A 20,909-nucleotide genomic window follows, 5' to 3' on the forward strand; every position below is an offset into this window, starting at 1 on the left:
CAAGTAACGTAGCTAATAAATAAAGTTAATGATTTTTGTTAAAACTTAATGCCGCTGACATTTGCAACGAACTTACTATACCTACGTCTGAATAAAAAAAGACAATCGTATCATGTCGTAAAATTATTGTGCTAAGTGTCAAGCGAGAACAATATGTTTATTTTGAATTTGCGTGTTGTATTCCTGTTTATGAGAGGATGTTATTACAGAAGCGCGATCAATGGCCTCGATGCCATTGGTCAATGTCGGTTAACAAATAGCTGTTTTAAACTTTGGACAATTGATCAACGTTTTGCGCCAATTTACGGAGTCTATTTAATGCTTAGGTACATCTATGACCATCGTCGATTGTGAAAATGTGACTTCCTGAAAATTTGAAAGTGAATAGCTTCATAAAGTCAGTGAAATTGTGATTTTACTCTTAATCAATAAATATGTGTTATCCTATTCACACGTTCACACCTTTCTTGCAAACATCTAGCTTATTATTGTTGTGCGGGTTCTGATCTACCGATAAACTGCAATATCGCATTTATATTGTGGTGTGGGAATACCCATTACATGTCTATGAAAAGGGAAGTAGCTTTGTCCATTGATAGTTTTGACAATAATTCCTTAGCATATAGCTTACGAGGTTTTTTTGTGACGAGTACATATGTATTGTATGTTTACGTTTTTTCGCACTAATGGATAATGATTTCCAACCCCTATTACATGTGAAATAACTATTACATGTCATCTTTAACCATTTTTACCAATTTATGATATGATTTTTCAAAGCATAAGCTACAAAGTGTGACCTACAGAAACCTACAGAGGTTTTTTATTATTAAATGAAAAAAAAAACTTTGTTTTGAATTATTCTAATAAGCGGGCTCCATATTAAACATTAACGATTCATTAATTAACCATACATTTGTTACCGGACGCGTACTTCCTCTAATTCAGCCGATATTGCGATAGCTTTGCCACCGGCCACCGTTGCTTCGCATCGACAAACTATGATCTACATTACAGACAGGTCAGGCCCTATACTACGAAATGTAAAATTTGTACTTCGTATCTTGCCGTCCCGCTGACGCTTATATTATTAAATACGAGGGTGAGAGGGACGGTACAATGCGAACTTTTATTTTCGAATTTCGTAGTAACCTCCCAGGATCGTAGGAAAGCTAGAAGCTAGAAGCGCCACGCTTATTTCCCGCGCGGTATTCTGTGTGCCCTCTTTCATGTTAGCTCGAATATTACAACCTGTACCGCCTCCGCGCCGCGCCGCACCGCTCGGCCACCGCTCTGTGCGTTTCAAGCAGAACGGTCGGATTTGACATGGTGAGTGTTATGATGTGAATATTGCGAAAAGGGTAGTAGTTAAAACAATAAGCTGGACGCTTTCAAGTCGTCAATCTACCTATCCCTCTTAAAATCCACCCTCGAAACAATACGGAACAAGACTCAAGTAATTGCACTGTAATTCTATTGTTTCTTTTTTCAAGTACATAGGTACGAATCTAGATTTTTAATAACTACTAAGTAGACAATTTTCATAGTTAATCTTGCATTTAATTCAAGTACTTCGAACCTAACAACGGTCCAGGGTTAACTCTATTTAAAGTATTCTAAAGCATTATAAATGCACTGTTAGCGAACAGATGTTCACGTGCCGTGATGCATTTACTGTAGGAATAGACGATGTCAAGTAAAGTAGTAAACGTGCAAGGTTATTCCCACAGAGCTAATAATAGAAGGAATAGAAATGTCCGCGAATTAAACTCCCGAGGCGCCTATCTGACTATAAAGCCAAACATTGAGACAAAAAGGAATCCTTACAAGATATAGAGAAAGAAAACATTTATTCGTGAAATGTAAAGTTTTTTAAAAGGAGAAAAACGGAAACAGGCAAATTGTCACGAAAAGATTCCAACTCAGCATGATGTCGATCTTGCAGCGGACGCTGATCTCCTTTGTTGTCAGCCTGTTAATCTAACCTTATAGCCCTATTTTCAATTGAGAAAAAATTATAGCAATTCCACTAGTCAGCAATATTTATTTAATTACGGCGTATATGATGTAAAAAAATGTATGGATTTGGTTATGAAGACTGTTTACGATGTGACCCGCTGCGAGTCACAATTTAAAAAGCTGTTTATGAATAATGTATGGTAATACACCATAAATATGTGTGGAACTCTAATCGGCGATTAACGTATATTTTAGCAATTTTTTACAGAATAATCGACTCTCTTAACTTCAAAGTTAGGAGAGTATCTACCTTATTTGCCTTTTCTTTTGATCCAAAATCGTAAAATTCTTAGAATATATATATACTCGGAGACGGCGCCAACGATTTCGATGAAATTTGGTATGTAGGGGTTTTCGGAGATGAAATCAATCTAGCTTGATCTGAGAAAATGCTGGTTTCCAAGTGGTTACCGAGTTTTAGCCCGAGCGGCGCTCGGTCGCCCAGGGAGGTCGCGCAGGTGGTAGGACCTTGTGCAAGGTCCGCCCGGATTGCTACCACCATCTTGCTCGCTAATCCTGCTGTGAAGCAGCAGTGCTTGCACTGTTGTGTTTCGGCGTGGAGAGTACCTAAGACAGCCGGTGAAATCACTGGCACTTGAGGTATCCCATCTTGGGCTTCTAGGTTGGCAACGCATCTGCAATCCTCCTGGTGTTGCAGGTGTCTATGGGCGGTGGTGATCTCTTACCATCAGGAGATCCACTTGCTCGTTTGCCATACAGCCGAATAAAAAAACTAAAAAAAAAAAACTAACAGTTATTGTATTATAGCTTCAAAGTTACAAATTTAAATTTAATTAAAAGCTATGTAACCTAAACTTAATGTAAAACCATCAAAAGTAGTCGCCAACCTATAAAAAATAATTCCCTACAAAATAACCTCCTAATTCCTGGCGTACTTTATAAAGGACCAATTAACACTCTGAATGTACTTTATAAAGTACAAATTATTCATTGAATAAAGAATTCTGAGTATATTGTAATAATATCCAAAATAACAAAGCAGGTCAACCACGTCTAGGTCTTAAACGCTAAGTTTGTTAAAAAATGTCAGGACGGGAGAATATATTTTCAGTGCTGATTTTCAACAGCAAAAGAGGCATTGCGCATAAAACGATTACGCTACAGTTGCATTCTTTGTTCCGCTCACGATCCATCAGCGAGGTCGCAGCCCGTCATCACACAAGGCCAGCTAACTACTGCAGCTGCAAAATATATGCAACGACCTATATCTTAATAATGGACATAACTATTATCAAACACTAAAGACTGTAGGTATAAATGCCGACATTATCTAAAACGATTTGAATTATTTTACTGATAACGAAGCGTTGACCCTGATCGTGAACTTGGCTTAGAAATCATTTTATAGGCTAGGCAGTGATTTGCGTATTATCAAAATCTATATGTATTAATTAGGGTTCTTTAATTTTTCGCAGAAAATTGTTTCGCCGATTATTAGTTTCCAACCAACTTTTCGCAGAATTTCATTTCGCCGAATGATCACTTGCCAACTTATCAAAAAACTTAGTTTTATTTCCCACCCTCACAGTCACCAACTGTACGTTTGGTCTGTTTGTTATAGTCACTTTTCAGAATGCCAATGCTCGGTTAGTAGAATGTTTTGGTTGGCGTAGTATTCATTTCGTTGTATAATGTTTCCCAAATGTTTCATTGAATAAGGGTTTCGTTTAGTAACCATGTAATATAATATTAATAAGCAATGTGGGTAAACACGACATTTCCGATGTGTTTTTGTTTGTGCACTAATAAAGCGTATGCGACAAACGCACATATGACACAATGTTTGACCTATTGATAGAATACGGCAATGATCATAGATCAATCTTGTACCAAAAGTGTGTGTGTGTTAGATTTCGAAAAAGCTGCAATTACTGAGTCCTCGATCAAATTTTGAAGATTAAAAAATTTTTAAGATTTACAAGAATGCCATTTTCATGTCAATATCATTTTTCATTAGACTACATGTTTTGGATATTTAAAAAGAAATATTAAAAAATAAAAATACTGTAATTCGGGCACTCGCTTCGCTAGCTCGGCGTCGTGCGGTGTTTACTCAAGGTTAACCTAACACGCTCCTCCTCGCTTCGCTCGTTGTCGCACCTAACTGGACTTTATCACACATTCGATTTCTGTTGCTATACTTATTACAAAGATCTTATTTGTAATCGTATTGCCGATTGAAAAAATGGTGTGTAACTCTTACTTAGTTTAAGTAAATAGTTGGCTTTTGTATGAAAAGGGAACTGTTGCACTGACGAAACGTTTATCGTTTAAAAGTTGTTTGACGTTATGCGTCATTATGATATTCTGCTTTATAATAATTTGACCAAATGACACGTTGTCATATAAAAATTTGGTAATAGTTAGTTGTCAAAGTGAATCATCGGCGAAATGTTTGGTTGGCAAGAGATATTCGGCCAAAGGAATTTCTGCGAAAAAGCAGAACACCGTTAATCAGATATTAGTTCAAACTATTATTGGTATTTCAGTTTTGTGATGCTATGCTCCCAACTCGAAATTTATAAAATGTCTAAAACTGCATATCGACTAATTATTGTTATTACAGAATGAATTTATTAGATACAGGATACATATAGCTTTCCTCTAGCAAGGCTGCAAATGCATCTCTGATTCATAACAATAACTATGTCATATGCACTTGGCACACTTTGACACAAAGAAATGATATGTGTGCTTAGAGAACAATATGTATTGTAATGATGGGTCACCAAGGCCTTTATTATAATCACAATCACCCCGAAGGTCGTTTCTGGTAGCTAATAAAAATATTTAATTAATAAAAACAATTAAAATTGAACATCTGCAATTCATATTCTTATAGGATAGTTATTGTACAAAGTATATAAATACACGTTAAAAATGGAATGGACTTGTTTTACTGTTGTCGAAGGTTTTCAATATTGGCAAACGATAAAAAACCTCGATACGCTATTCTTTCAGTTTAAATATTAAACATCATTATTTATTACTGTGTACATATATTATTTCCTTTTCTATTTGCAACCACGACATTTTTAAACGCAATCTTTATTAAGTACAGTGCATCGGCATTCACGTTCATATGCTATACTATTGAAACACCGCTCCATCACCCACCACGACTGAACCTATTGAATTTAAAACAATCATTCTGCTTAATGACACGGCTACCACTAACGAAAAACAAACGACACTAACTTGATCGTTTCGAAATGCTGTTTGCTTCTCATCGGATATTAACTAAAACTGCTCCAGACAAAGCGGTCTCTGTGGATTCGCTTATTTCCTGCGCAGACAGAGGCGGAAGTTGCGCTGCAGCTTCTTTGTTTCCAACATCGTCCAACACAACCGATGCATTTTGAGATGCGACCTATAGCCAGAGTTACTGAACATTTCCGCATGAGTATTAGGAAACCATTTTGTTCCAGTTATAGAACGGTAAAATGTTTCCTGCTAACTAATAAATAATCTTAACACGATCAATTATAGAGTTATCTCTTCTCGACGACGGGTGACACACACTTCCGACGAGCAAAGATGAAAGAATTTTAACGTTCTGTGAAAGTAATAACGTTCTGCTGTAACTGGAGTACAGCGTCGTGCAGTTTGAAAAGGAAATTAAGTTTCAGAAAGCGTGAAAGCATCATCGTTACATACATACATAACCAATAGTCGCTTTGGTCAATTCTATTCATTCATTCCCTGGCACGAAGAGCAACATTACGTCGCCTGTCTACATTTTTCAGGGTTCCCCGCTTTAAACTACTGTTATAAAAGGGTTTTAGTTGACATTTTGGACGGAGGCCGTAGAGCGCTCCAAAAAGCACTTAAGCTAACAAAAATCAATCGAATAACATTTTACTCGCGTTTGACGGGGTCGTCACGCGGGGTGCGCCCGCTAACCTACTTCACCCTTATCTTGGCTGTCTTAGCTCATCGCAACAAAGGCCAAATTCCAACAAAACGGCATGAAAAACCTTGTTACTCTGCGTAATGAACTGTAAGGCTGTCGCCTGCCACGGGCGAGCACGTTATACAATCCCATGAATAAAGAGCGCGTAAATAAATAGCAGATGCGCGAAAAACTCTCCCGTCTATAACCAACAGACACTTAGCATAATAATCGTGAGGGAGGGAGCGGGGGAGACTGGGGGTGGTACATAGTAAAAGGGAGGTCCTCCCCCGGGGTCCTGTGACACGATTCTCACGCGGTGCGACTTCCTTTTGACTCGTAATGAATGGGTAACGAAGTATGTACGGTGACATAATGTGACGAGATGGCTCGTACGGCACGACACACCGCGGCGTTGGGAACCTGTTGTGACGGCTACGCGATTTGTACTCGAAAGTGGACGCGTTTCCTTTCACGATGCTTTGTATGAATAGAATGGAGCCAAAATAACGGTATTTATTTTTTTGTTTGTTCTTAAGTGGAGGTGGAAGTTAATTTTTTTCATGGCTGTTCTTTATTGTTTATTGCCCGTGATTTGTTTATTTGTAGCGTAATATTAAAACTACATTATAAGTTCATGCGTGCCGTTTAAAAGCTGTGCAGTGCAACTCATCAGCTCTTGTCCCCAAGAGACCTGACGAAAAGTAATTTTAGACACTGCAATCAGTATTCACGTATGGAATTTTAATATACAAAGCTTAGAATTCATTCTAATATTAAGTAGCGAACGTCTCGCACCGTGGGGCACATTTGCTCAGCGGGCCCCGGACGACAAAACCTCGTACCCTCGGCCAAATTTGACAAGGATTTAAATCCCTCGCGGCCGGTTCCCCGCACGATGATCAATTTCCCACACTAAACGAAATAATATTACGCTTTGCAGTCCCAGAATGGCTTACGTCGGGATTGGTTTCGTTTGTTTTGTTTATTTTGTTTCATAGATGCAGATGCATGATTTGTTCTGCTTGTTCGTAATAAAAGAGACATGTATATTTGAATCTGACTAAATTCGCTATTTAAGTGTCAGATGGTCTTACGAGCAAGTTCGTACTTTATCTTCTTGTGGTTCACCGATCTTTTCGTTGGTGTGTAGTTTGATTACGTTTGGAGGCATACATAGGTGGCATACAATCGAAAAAGTACATACGTAGAGCCACAAGTAAGCGACATTACTTGTTTGTCTATCAGGAACTTTATTGATCAAGGCTTCCCATTCATTTCAAATAAAATAAAATGCCTTTTTTAGACAAATCAGGTTCGCAGCGGTTAAAAATGGCTATTATGTTGTAAATAAAAATATTAAAGGCAATAAAAAACCCATCGTCAGATTTCAAGTCGTGGCACCAAACAAAATCCCGATCCCCGAGGCTATAATCAGAGCCCCACCGCTGGGCGACATGTGCGCGCGACGTATCATTTGCGCTTTACACGCCCACTCATTACGTGAACGCGGCCGCTCGTGACGGCGGGGGCGGTGCATGCTCGTCCGATGCACCAGCAATGCACTATGAACATTTTGACATGGTTCAAACGTTTGAAGTTGATCAGACTGCGCCTAATTCATACGTTTACTAAAGGGCAATTACGATGTTAACATCACTTAAATTCGCTATGCTGCAGTGTGCTCTTAACTTACTTCGGCCGCAGATTCATCGACATACAATGATATCCTGACCTGGTCGCTCGCGTATGAGTAGGAATATCAACGTCAACACGATCATGACCAACAGCAATAAGACGTGTCTGCGGACGAGAGGTTCCTTTAATGAATTACACCCCTACAGCAAGCAACTATGTCCAGTATGAGTGAAAGTTCAGGGAGATTATCTATTATACGTTAATCAAATCATTAACTGGTGGACCAGGTGGACTGACGACATCGTGAGAGTGGCGGGAAACCGGTGGATGCAAGTGGCAAGTTGTCGTTCATTGTGGCGTTCTAAGGGGGAGGCCTTTGTCCAGCAGTGGACGTCTTCGGGCTGATGATGATGATGAAATCATTAACTACGTTCTTCCGTTCTTTCTGATCTTCGTGATCCTTTCACTAAGGAATAGGTACTTGAAAAACCTGGATATACCGGCATTAGAGGCACTACGATGTTTCACAAACTAAACAATAAGCGTGTTTATCATCCGTAATTGTAATTACGTATTTGCCGTAGTACCTATTCGGAGTAATTTCCTAAGACAATTACTGGCGGCGTGTTTCCGCGAACGCGATAGCACGCGACGTGACGCGGACGCTTATCTTGCCGCTCGGTACGCAGCGCGTCATGCTGACGTTCGATACTTAATCCACGGTATTATACCTACTGTGTTCGGAGAACCCTGGTTGTTCCTAATTATATTCTGATACGCAAGCGTAATTCGTTTCAGATTAATAACAGGGATATCCCACTCGGGTTGCAAAATTTGTTATCTAACGTTACAATTAAATTTAAGCTAATGTTAGGTAACTAATAATATCAATGGGTAACAAAGTCTACTAATGTAATATGAAATTATATTAATGTAATAAAGAGTTAAACTTGTTTGCGTGACTGCTTATTTATGTGTAGGAAAGGAAGTCATTTCTGGACTACTGTATAGAATTTTAAAATCTTTCACTTATAGAACGTTACATTATCCCAAAGCGCAGATAGAAGTTGCAAGCAACAGCTTTTTAGGTCTAATATAGATGGTATATAATCTTGGAAACAGTATCTGAAGAAGCAAGACCTTGAACTAAATCACTTTAACGTGCCTATTATTTTTTCGACCGCGACAAAAATAACATGCGACATTTCGACATATCGTTTTGGATAACTGCTAATATTTCGGCTAAAAATCCGAAATTTGTTACCGTATACTAATTTTCTAATCTTGACGCTCTCCCGGAAAGCATGCGTGTCAGGGCGACACGCTACGCTGCCCGCACACGCGTTAATGCGCCGATACCATCTCGATCTCCGTCATGCCCAATTGTCGCTTTGGGTGCTCACTAAAATGATCTTGCGCCCCTGCGACAATTAGATCAGTTAGGGCGACAGGGCTACCTGTTTTTTTATCGCTAACTCAGTAGAATTTTGCAGTCAAGACATCACAAACTAAACCGTTACAATACTAACAAATGCTGACGAACCGAATCCAACATTTGGTTTTAAATAATTAGTAGATTTTGCATTTATTACAAATTTAATTGTTTTATACTCGTAGGTACTAGGTAGAGTGACATTTTTATAATTGCCACTGACCCACCGATTTATAGTAAGTAGATCAGATACCTACAGGACCCAGTATACATTGGACGAATTTATTTTTAAATTTAATAGGCCATGTTATGGCGACTTGGCGACGGTAGGTACAGATGTCCAATGGCTATTTTTTTATTTGGATTCAATTTTAGATGGTCAGTCATTTACATAAAACAACGATATTATTTTTTATCAACGGGCATTTCATATCAGTTACGTGATAATGTTACCACGACAGCGATAATTATAGGGGGTTTTGGCTTAATTAAACGTTATGAGCTCATAAAACTAACTTGCTGCGAGTAGAGATATGTTCTCTACATCATAGCGAGGCCTCTTTGTCTCTACTCGAGACGACGTAACATCTGATCGGACACAAAAACAAAACGATTCTGAGCTCCAATCGTCGGAACAAGATCGGCACAATGTAACATTGGCAACGAGCGCGGCGGGGTCGACGGCCGAAATCGGCGCTTGCGACCTTGCATCGCTCCGACTCACCTACATACGCCGCGGCCACTTTTGCTTTCGCCAATTCGCAAAAAAGTTCGAACACCTCAAATTATATTGTCAAATACAACACTTCTAATTAGGCTGACGAAGCCTTTGTTAACGAACCTGGACAGGACTAAAACAGGAACGTGAGAACTTTCTGACTCAAAAGCACATGTAGTATTGTAATTTAAGCTAGAGCGAGTAGGGCGTATTATATTTCTTACTGGATTTTCAATTAGGAGTTATGAATATAATTTTTTAGTTACAAATCGTGGTGTATGTACGCAAAAATGTCCTGAATCTACATAACCAAAGTAAGACAGCATTGGTTTTAAATGCTGTTAAATAGATACCGTTTTAACCAACTGTTTTAATATCGAAGTACAACAAAGTTTAAAAGAATTCCTAATTCAACAAGCACAAATATAATAACGTTCCCTTTGAATTATCCATTGTGGTGTGTAAGGCTTACCTTACCCTGTTCAGTGAGTGTTGTTAAAAATAACATACCAATTTTCCCGTCTACCTATTACCCGGAGGCCGGATTCAAAATAATGGTTGCTTACTTAGGATAAAGTCGATTTTGAACGGAATGAGATGTTATCTTACAGAAATATTTTAGTTAAAAGGACTCACTCATCTAAATGTAGGCAGTATACAGTGAGCACACAATACCTTAAAACCTACTTGTCTTTAATGTTTTCTCAATATTCTTTATGTTATATTGTGTCAATTTTGTTTGTTTACTTATTTTGTTCCGACCTAGGCCTATGTTTATTATGCAGACTAGAAAACGATGCGACTGAAAATTATTAATCATATGTTTAACTATTTATACTACTTGCCATGCCTATGCAGTGTTGTCACATCTACTTATCTACTAACTTTTTGGTAGATCTACCTATTTCGCCTCCGTTCTACCTATCTACCACACATTTTTCAAAATATTACGATTGTAAACAATTTTCCACGCGTGTAATGAAATGTTTTAAAAAATTCAAGAATTCAAATGATTTATTCAGTAAATAGGCCGCAATGGGCACTTTTACACGACATTTTTTAAACTACCAGCGCTTTCGGAAAGACCATCATTGCCAAGAAGATTGCGCCGCAAGAAACTTGGCAGAAAGTCATTTTTTCATAATAATATAATTACAAATAAAATACTTAAAAACTATATTATACAATAAAAGAAAAAAAATACAAAAAATAATAATAATAAAAATACAGGGATGTATGGGGTCCCTTAGTTACAATACTAAACAGTAACTGTATCTAAACTATATCTACGTTCAGTGGAAGTGTAGAATGCTTCCACCGTCATAAATTTTAAAATAATAATAACAATAATTTAGTTCTGAAATATACATTTCAGGTCAAGTAACCATTAAGCGTTTGGATTTCGAAGGCAAGTTCATGTCTGTTCATGTCATGCTCTGAAAGCAGAGCGGTACTGAGGGCATGGTATTGCTTCTTACTCTTGGTGTTACTTACTTACTATCGAATTTAGCCTATCTTGTAATTTCAGCACAAAACGGAACGCGTAAATCAAGTGGAGATCCTAACTCTGAACATTTGAGATTATTTAATAAGAATATGGATAAACTAAACATCACGATTAAATAATTTAAAATATTTTATGCGCATTTTTAATCATTAAAAATGTATTAACCTTGAGTTGGTAGATCTACTTATTTTCCATTTTAAATTCCACCAATTTCTACTAATTTTTGTATCCTGTTCTACCGTTTTTCCAAAATTGTATGTGACAACACTGTGCCTATGTATCATTACATGTTGTTCATAAAGTATGTGAAATACGCCAACATCCTCACGATCATGACGTCATTAGGTTTGCATTTATGTCTCTTTAACTACCTGTGATTATAGTTTATAATTTTTACATACGCATGTTTAAGGTGAGAGAATACATAACGTGCATCCGCTAAGTACATACGACGTAGTTTGCAAGTTGGGCGTGAAGTTTCCGTTCTCGCGAGAATTGTTTGCTATATTGTTTAACTCGGCAACGATGCCATGTCTGCCTAGACTGTAATTCATTTTCAACATTGTTCGAAACAATGTAAGAGAGAGAAATAGTAAAGTATAGCTTAATCTGTCTGTACCATCTAATAAAAAGGTAAACTTTATTTGTTGTTATATATGTACGGGGTAACATCCGTAACTACTGAACCGATTCTAAAAAATATTTCACTAACAGAAATTCATAGTATTATATTATACTAGTGTTTACGCGCGGCTGCACACGTAAATTCAGCAGCTGAATTGAAATTTCGGGATTTTTTAAAATTGCCGTGGGATTTTCCGAAAATTAAATCGTGGTTTTCATTGACGTTACTTTAAAAACAATCATGTCAAATGTCACGACTCTAAGCCCAGCGGTTGTTGTTTCGAGATTTTATCCCTATCCCGTGGGAAATTCGAGATAAAAAGTAGCCTATGTTTTATTCCAGATGCCCGCCCAGCTTTCTAAATACCAGATTTCATCTAAATCCGTCCAGCCGTTTCAGTGTGAAGGAGTAACAAACATACTCACTCACTTACTCACCCACAAACATAATATTCGCATTTGTATTAAGTAGGATAGGATTAAATCCCCCTAATATTATGAATGCGAAAGTTTGTAAGTCTGTTTGTTGTATTGTTTGTTTGTTACTTCATCACGTCTAAACCACTGAACCGATTTAGATGTAATTCACTATACAGATAATCTGGAGAAGAACATAGGATAGTTTTTATCCCGGAAAATTGCATAGTTCCTGCGGGATAGCGATAAACGAACTCTGCGCAGATGGAGTCGCCGGTAATGGCTATAAGTGTATTTTAATATTAACATGGCTGCTTTTTATCCCGGGAAAAAATTTCGCATGTGTAACAGACGAAGTTGTTGGCAAGCGGTAGTTCAAAATAAATAAACTGTCTACCTTTATTGAATCACCAACATTTTCTTACACTCTAACAATATAATAAACCTACATACGAACAAAGATTTCCCGAGTTAATGATCTCCGATATTAAATTAAGATCCCCCTCAAAGTCGCTAAGCCTTGAGCTGACGATTTTCTTCGGAGCAAAAAATTGTTCTTAAAAATTGGGTCAATTAGCGACAAAGCTCCCAGCGAACGAAGTGCGAGAGTAGGGAAACCTACAGCTCTAGTTATGTGTGCGTTGTGGCTTTACAAAGGGCGAGGGTGCATCCTTGACAACTCGAGACATCACCCCGGCCTCTCCCCGCATTGCCTTCGTGGGAAACTCTTATCCCAACCATCACAAACGGAGTAACACTCAATTACGCGCTCATAAGGACCATAATCGCTTGTAGCTTTTAAAGTAACTTGTCAAAATTTAACGTTATTCCTTTTTACCTGTAGATTTCGCTCAATAAAAGTTTTGAAAACAAGTTACCTACCTACCCAGAAAAACGCTTCCAAGATAAAGTTTTTTTAAACAAGCTGACATTAGGATGAAACGAAAGAAACTTAGACATTTCAAAGCGAGCAAGAGAGCGTCACATGTGTGTCAAGTAAAAATTATGATAGATTCTTGCCTACACATGACGGCATAACGCATAAACGTCTACCGCTCGAGAGCTTCCAGAATAAAGAAGTAAAATCTTTCGTTCATTCGTCACAGTATAGTTGCGTCAAGCGTGCAATGAATGTTACACGGCCAAAAATAATACTGTGTGTCGGGCGGTCAGTGCAGCGCTGCGGTTCGTTGCGTCACTGCACTGGTCGGCAGGGCATTGCACCTTACATCGCGCGTCGGCTACGACTGCCGATGCCGGCCGACGCTCACGACCGCTTCTTCCCTCTCGCCTCGCGTGACTCGTCTATCCTCCCATGCGATCAATCGCACCCATTCAACAGCTGATTGCCATTTAACCTCGGACTAGCTGATATGAATTACAAGCTTGAAATCGAACGCCACTCAACATCGCTTATAGAGCCCGTGTCACTTTTCATAATAATAGCATAGCTTCATTACTGTACGCTCAATGGTATCCCAACAAAAACATGCTGTAAAAAACGTGCCACGTCTCGATAACAGTAGTGCAACTCTATATAAACTCTTAAACAAATGAAATTTCTTTTACAATATAAATTCATTTATTTATCAGATAGCAGATCCAGATTTATCAGTAACATTAAAATATATTAATTTACGATGTTAGCAAGTGATAGAAAATAAGCAGTTTACTGCCTAGCGGACTTGAGTGCCCAGGATGGGATGAGAATTACCTTTAGCTTATCAAATAAGCAGAATTGCAGTCTTCTACTGTATCTCAGTGCTGCTAGACAGATGCGTGAAAATATACCGAAATGCGAGAAAAGTTGGTGTACGGTAGCTTGTCTTGCGCTCGACTTGATGGCGGCACTACCGTACCCCCAGATATGATAAGATTTATTATGACGAGGAATTTTATCGTAACTTTTTATTCTTATATTGACTGTGTTTTTCTTTTGTTTCCAGTGGTGTGGCGTTGTTGAGTCCGTCGGAGAGCAGTGGCAGCGGCAGTAGCGATATCACCGAGCCGGCTTCGCCGCGCAGCCCCGAGTCGTCCAGCGCCTCCGAGGATTCGGCGAGTGCGCGCATGCCGCCTTGGGTCAGCGAGCCGGCGCCGGCACCGCGCCGCCTGGCGGCCCAGCCCGCGCCCGTCCGCCGCCCCAACCCGCCCCATCACCGTCGCATCACCGAGTTCTTCAACCACAAGATGAAGCCCCAGAATGGTCTCAAGCGAGACTCATCTACCATCAACAATGATGACCCTAAGAAAAAGTGTCTACCCAAAAACGGCGTCACGCACGAACTCGAGAAGTACATCTCCTACTTATCACAGACGCTCAGCCCTAAAGTCCTACTCGATGTCAGTAAACAAAACGCGGCTGAAGCTCGAAGGCCGAACGGTATTAATGGCACCATTGACACCGCGAAGGTGACAGATCTCAGTAAAAAGACGTCGACTCTGAGCAGTAACGGTTTGATTGATTACAGCAGGCCTAGAGACAACAAAGAGAAAATTCACACAACAATGAATGGTTTTATGGAAATAAGGCATGGAGCCGACTCGTCCACCAAAGAGAAGCTGTCCAATGGTCATCTGAACGGGTTTATGAACAATAAAACGCAAACTTTTGACTTTAAAATGTCCTCAAACCCATCCGCCAATGGGCTCACTAACTATAAAAGACTAAATCCTGAAACTACTAAACGTAAAGTAGCAATTCCAGCATCTAATGAAACAATGGGGGTTAGAATAGCCCCTGCAACTTCTATGAGCCAATCACCTAAAAAGCTCGCAGCTCCTAAACCTGATACCACAAAAATTAATGGTGTTGTAAGCTCAACGACGAAACTGGATAGTAGAATGAATGGAGTCACGTGTGGTTCAAATAATTTAAGTTTAAACCATGTATTGACGAAGCCAATAGCAAAGAAAGAAGCACAAAAGAAGACCGCACAGCCGGTCAAAAGAACCAATAGGAGATCGTCAGCTTGCATAGCCAACAGCAAGAACCTTACATGGTCCAAAGCCAACAACCTCAAACAAGTCCAACTTCAGAAACAGAATTGTGCAAACACAGGTCAAAACGCGGGAGTGAAGGGTCTGCAAGGAGAAACAAATTCAGCGCCAAAGATGAATATCCCTAATGGAGTTCGACAAGTGCCCATGACGATGAATGGTAGTATCGGCAACCTCAATGCACCAGTAACAAATTTTCAGAATTGTCACCAAATAAATATTTCACAGCCTTGTAATGGCACTGTAACATCTACAAATTTAGGCTCATTTGTAGCTGTACCGCAAAACGTAATGCTTACTACGTTAAGGATACCACAAAACGGATTGCCAGCACAAACTTTGAACAATCACCAGCCAAATAATATGAATGGTTATAATAGAACAAATGTAAACGTGTCTAGTCCTACGAAATTAAATGGACAGTTTGTTTTCCCGATAATGCAAAATATTAATGGCGCCGTAGTTCAAATTCCGAATTTAATGGCCAAGATGCCGAATTTCGTTCTTCCCCAAACGTCGCAACTTACGGCGCAAAGGCACGATCATTTGCAAAACCAACAAATTCTCATAAACGGGACGTTATTGAAGCTATCTAATACAATGCCACCTACATACGCGAACGTAAACAAACCAGCGATGCCGACGACTAGCCAATCTGGTATCCCGGTCATGAACAAAAATATAGCCGGAATGCAAACTGTAGGTATGACAGTTCAACCCAAACCAAACTACACCGTAAATCTAAGCCATTCAGTTCTTGTACCTCAACCAGGCTTCATCGTTACTTCCGTGCCAAATATGAATGTCAAGGAGACCTGGAGCTATTCAAGTACGCATCCGGCACCATCATGTCAAACTTCTTGCTCAAATACGATAGTACACCATCCTCCATCTATATTGGGTAACTTTGCTAGCTTACACACAAGTAGTATAATTAAACCCATAGAGAACCCGATCCAAGGCACGGATCCACCCAGCAGTACGGTTAAGGAACCTGAGGGCTGTGATGTAAAAATACAAAAGTGCGACTTTCCGTGGCTGACAAAAACGTTGAATAATAACATATTCCCATTAGATTGTAATAAGTCATTAAGACCTTTCGCAGAAGTAAGTGGCTTAAAGGCTAAAATGGAAGATTATTGTTCAGACAAATTAGAGAAGGAGATAATCGAAGAAAAAGCAGAGACATGGACCGATAGTTCGATGGCGGACTTAAGAAAAGTCGAGGAAGTTGCTAAGAGAGAAGATACTATTTTCACACAAATCACTGTTCTAAAAGACGTTTCATCTAATGTTCAAAGTTCTGTGATAGAAACGAATTTCTGTAGTACACCTACGGAGTCGTCGTCGGAGTCAGGAATAGGGACAGATATTACAGACAAATCAATAGATTCGCCCAGTGATTCACAAACCAGTAAGGAATGTGATGACGACTCTTCGCTATCTTTAAGCATTAGCGTTAGCTCAGTGGAGACACAAAGTTCTCAGATAAGTCCGATTCTGAAGCAGCCAAAGACGTTGCGATTCCCGCCACGGAAGCCAACGAAGACGAACAGTGACAAAAGGAAATCGAGTACCGACACCACTTCCTCGGTGACCGTTTGTCTGTGGGAGGATTGCAAGCGGGAGTTCGAGAGTGATACAGATCTCCTAGAACACTTACAGGTTAGTCTATTTAAATTCTGATTCAATCTCATGTTAATTTTTACGAGACTGATAGTAAACTAATTATGCTATTGGACTTTATTTTGCTAATCAGGATAATTTGTGCTTCCAGTCGGTACACGTCGAATCGCAAGCAGGCAGAGAGAACTACGTCTGCCAATGGGAGCGGTGCAAAGTGCGTGGCAAGCCCTCATGTTCGCGGCTGTGGCTCGAGCGACACGCGCTCTCTCACGGCGGCAACAAGCCCTTCAAGTGCATCGTAGACGGCTGCGGTCGCCGTTTCTCCACTCAGGTACGATTACGTCCCATGCTACCTCTCCTCTCAATTCCATTCCAGGAATCCAGGACACTCATCGCCAAAACGACCCCACAATAACACTCCCGATCGCTGCGTCTGAATGCGTTATTGTCTTGTCGTTCTGACGGTTTGTCAAACGTCGTATAGGTCTTGGATTTCACATATTCCTTGAAAGTCTTGGGCCCGTGTTCACGGATCCGGTGTACCAGAGTCTAGAAGTTATTGTGCAGTTACTTCTCTTATTCTAGTTCATAGAAAAAATCGTGTTGACATTACAAATAGTGGTTTTTCCTTTACGGATTTTTGCACGCGGACCTACGACTTGAAAATGTCGTTCCGCTATTTTTAATTTCTTGCGTCTTTTTAGACTTTTTTCTTTGTTATTATAATTTTTTCTTGGTCTTCTTCAAATTAAATCCGCTTATTAACTATTGATCATGAAAAGTGAATGAGAAGCTAATCATTTAATTTTGTTAAATCGTCATCCTTTCGGCTTGTGAGCTGATTATTCAATTTATTAATTGATGGATCACTTGTCTAAAATTTTCTTGTTTTATGAAAATTTCCAGAAGTTACAAGTCCCCTTTTTAAATCCTGTGCATGTTGTTGATTCTTGTGTTATTGATTTAAAGTGTTCGAATCACTTTTTATAACGAACAATAAAGCTGTGTTGTGTTTTCTTTCCCCAAGGAAGCGAGGAGGAGCTAGCCACATCACTGCGAACATTTTCGTCTCTTATAATTTTTACCGCTCTATCAATTTACGAATACTTTAAATTATGTATTGTAATTTTATTGGGCGATATACAATTTTGTTTGTACCACAACGAGATGAGGCGCTAAATGATTTTAGTGTGATGGACCCCGATAACGAATCAAGTATAGTTGTAGGAATAGCTAGTTCTAATTCTAAATCATTCTTAACTAACCATTTTCATATACACTGATGTGCATAATATTATTGAGCTTAAAGTTATCTGCGACTGCCTCATTATCATAATCAAAGTTTTAGGTCCCAAACTGGCAGTTTATAGAAAACTTTTAATCAACTTTTAATTGCGTACTATGTAGGTACTAGTAAGTCAGTTTGAATACCCATCTTTATTTCTCTCCTAGATATTTTTTTTGGTTACCAAATGAAATAAATTGACAGTTTGAGATTTAACCTACTAGAACTTTGTCATCGATAACTTCCAAGTCTTTCAATCTCTAACATACTGGTTGGTAATTCCAGATTTTACTTGAGCGTCATGTCAACAATCACTTCAATGAGGTTTCGCCGAACGCCAACGGTAGCAAAAAAACTACTGACAGTACACCCAAGCTGATACGCAGAAATGGCAAGAAGCTGCGGTACCGGAGACAGCCTTGGTCTGGTGAGTTGGAATTTTACCATTTACCCTATCACTATCACTTACTTTTTTATATTACCAGCGCTTTCGCAAAGACTATCATTAGGTACCAAGAAGACCAAGAAGAATGTGACGCAAGAAACTAGCTACCTTAATTCATTCGTTTAGGGCACGTTCAATCAAAGAGACCGAAGACAGTGGAGACCGAATCAAAGCGAACTGCTAATCAAGGTACACTGAGTCTTATCTTAGTTTATTGTTAAAAGTCGTCACGTTTCGTTGCAGCTACATGAGTTCCATCTTATTGGCCACGCCAATATGTTTATAGTACATTGTGCATTAAGGGGCGTAAGAAGGGGATTACATTACATTTAAATTCAAACTTTGGTAATTCCAGCGCGCATGTTCGACTTCTTCGACACGGGCATAATGGAGCGGCTGGCGTGGCAGCTGTCCCGCGGCACACGCTGGCGACTCGGCGGCGGCTGTCCGCTGCGCGAGCCCGCCGGCCGGCACACGCTGACGCTGCACGCCGCCGTCACCGCCACCCGGTACAACGCCGCCGCCGCGAGGAACGAAGCGCTGCTCACATACTACCCGCCGCATGTGTAAGTTGAAGACATGGCGACTTTTTCAGAACATCAGCTGCTGTGGTCACCGGCCACCGGGTGGCAGCTGCGAGTGATCGCCGCAGGTTCTCAATACGTAGCGTCGGCCATGAAGACGCCAATGCTTGCTACTTGTGGTAGCGTTTTGTTGTTTGCCGCTCTAGTCTGACTGTCTCTAACTGATGTATGTTAAACCATTTTGAAATATTTTATACGAGCAGATCTTACTTTGTATCCGATTTACAGTTAAGCTCAAAAGTGGTTTAACCGCTTCTAAGCGATAGAAAAAGTTTGTCACATAAACAAAAACACCGAAGGACAGTTTTGACTGTGACAATTTCCACTACAATGACCTGACGAGAGTTTGTTCTTTTTTCACAATCTTGTATACTTTTTTGAATATTTAGTTGATTTTGTTAGTCGTGGAATAAATATTTCTTATTCTGATATATCACAATACTACTTTTGAGCTCGGCTTTAAGTAGGTACTTTACTTTAAGACTATACGGTCTTAGGCATCTGAAATCGGTTTTTAGTGAAGGCAGTGTACTTCTATAGATACACTTATATAAATGAATAAGTTGGTGAGAGTTATTTATTCATACTGGGTATCGTAATGAATGTAACTGCCATAAACAAGCAGCTAGAATTAATTTAGTAACTTGATACATGATGAGCAGCAAAACATATATTCTTAAAAAGTACTGGACTGGTAAATAATGCATATGTCGGCGGCCGATCGTAAAATCCGCCAGATCACGACATTCCTAGGCATATCGTGAAATGGCGCCATTTCATGATATGCCTAAACGTTGGCCAGGCATATCACGATGTGCCTGAGAAACGATACGGCAAATCTATTAGAGCAATGCATTCGTCGATATTCCTAGCTCTATACCGGGCACATCGTGATATGTCGAAAACGGCGTTTCACGATATGCCTAGGAATTTCATGATCTGGCTAAACGTCACTAGGCAAATCGTTAAACGGTGAGTTTCGAACGATATGGCGGATGTCCTTTAGCCAATTCATGAAGTGGCGCCATTTCACGATATGGCTAGGAATTTCGTGATCTGGCGGATTTTACGATCGGCCGCCGACACATACATTAATCGATTAATGTATTTCTTAATTTACCCAGAGCAGCGCAGGCTATCGAATATATCTTAGTGTTGTGTGTATCAGGTAACTCCAGGTGGGTTCTAGCCGTCCAGAATTTGTGTCTTTATTTAATCATTCTCTATGTATTAGGTCAATATCATCATTCCTTCACTTTTCGTTTAATTGAATCCACCCGTTGATTCAGGATCATAGAGGTATTATTTATCATACTTTGTTGCCTCACACTTAGAATAACTATCCTTGGTGCTTGACCGCCTTTTCAAGAGAGGATCATATGCATTCCCAACTAAGTTCTATGCCACTTATTACCGCTCTTGTTTCTTGTTTTGATACGCTTTCTGTCTCTTCTTTAATTGGCATCTCACATGCATTGATCCTCCGCAACAAACATGCTCAGCATGCTATTTACATGTTACCATGTACAGTGCCACACGAAACCCGAAAGAGGGGTCAGAACAGTTGCTAGCATACGAAATTATTGCCGTGCCGTGTTTTTGTCGTTTTGACACTTTTTAAAGTAATCTAGCAGAATTTGACATTTAGATTTTACACACAAAGTCGAATATTTTTAATATTGTCCTATCTGCTCTCGGATTGGT

At 39.5% G+C, this 20,909-nt stretch overlaps 1 protein-coding gene across 3 annotated transcripts in view; it reads left to right on the forward strand.

Annotated features, from left to right (window-relative positions):
- The window catches only part of jing (AE binding protein 2 jing), a 115,467-nt gene that overhangs the window by 88,138 nt on the left and 6,420 nt on the right, over window positions 1-20,909 (forward strand). For all 3 annotated transcript variants that reach the window (XM_074111539.1, XM_074111540.1, XM_074111541.1), the window contains exons 2-5: window positions 14,215-16,930; window positions 17,043-17,222; window positions 18,462-18,603; window positions 18,977-19,187. In XM_074111539.1, coding sequence (XP_073967640.1) covers window positions 14,215-16,930; window positions 17,043-17,222; window positions 18,462-18,603; window positions 18,977-19,187 — 3,249 coding nt within the window. The remainder of the gene's footprint in view (window positions 1-14,214; window positions 16,931-17,042; window positions 17,223-18,461; window positions 18,604-18,976; window positions 19,188-20,909) is intronic.

Source organism: Choristoneura fumiferana, chromosome 2, assembly GCF_025370935.1.
Source record: "Choristoneura fumiferana chromosome 2, NRCan_CFum_1, whole genome shotgun sequence".
Lineage (NCBI taxonomy): Eukaryota > Metazoa > Arthropoda > Insecta > Lepidoptera > Tortricidae > Choristoneura > Choristoneura fumiferana.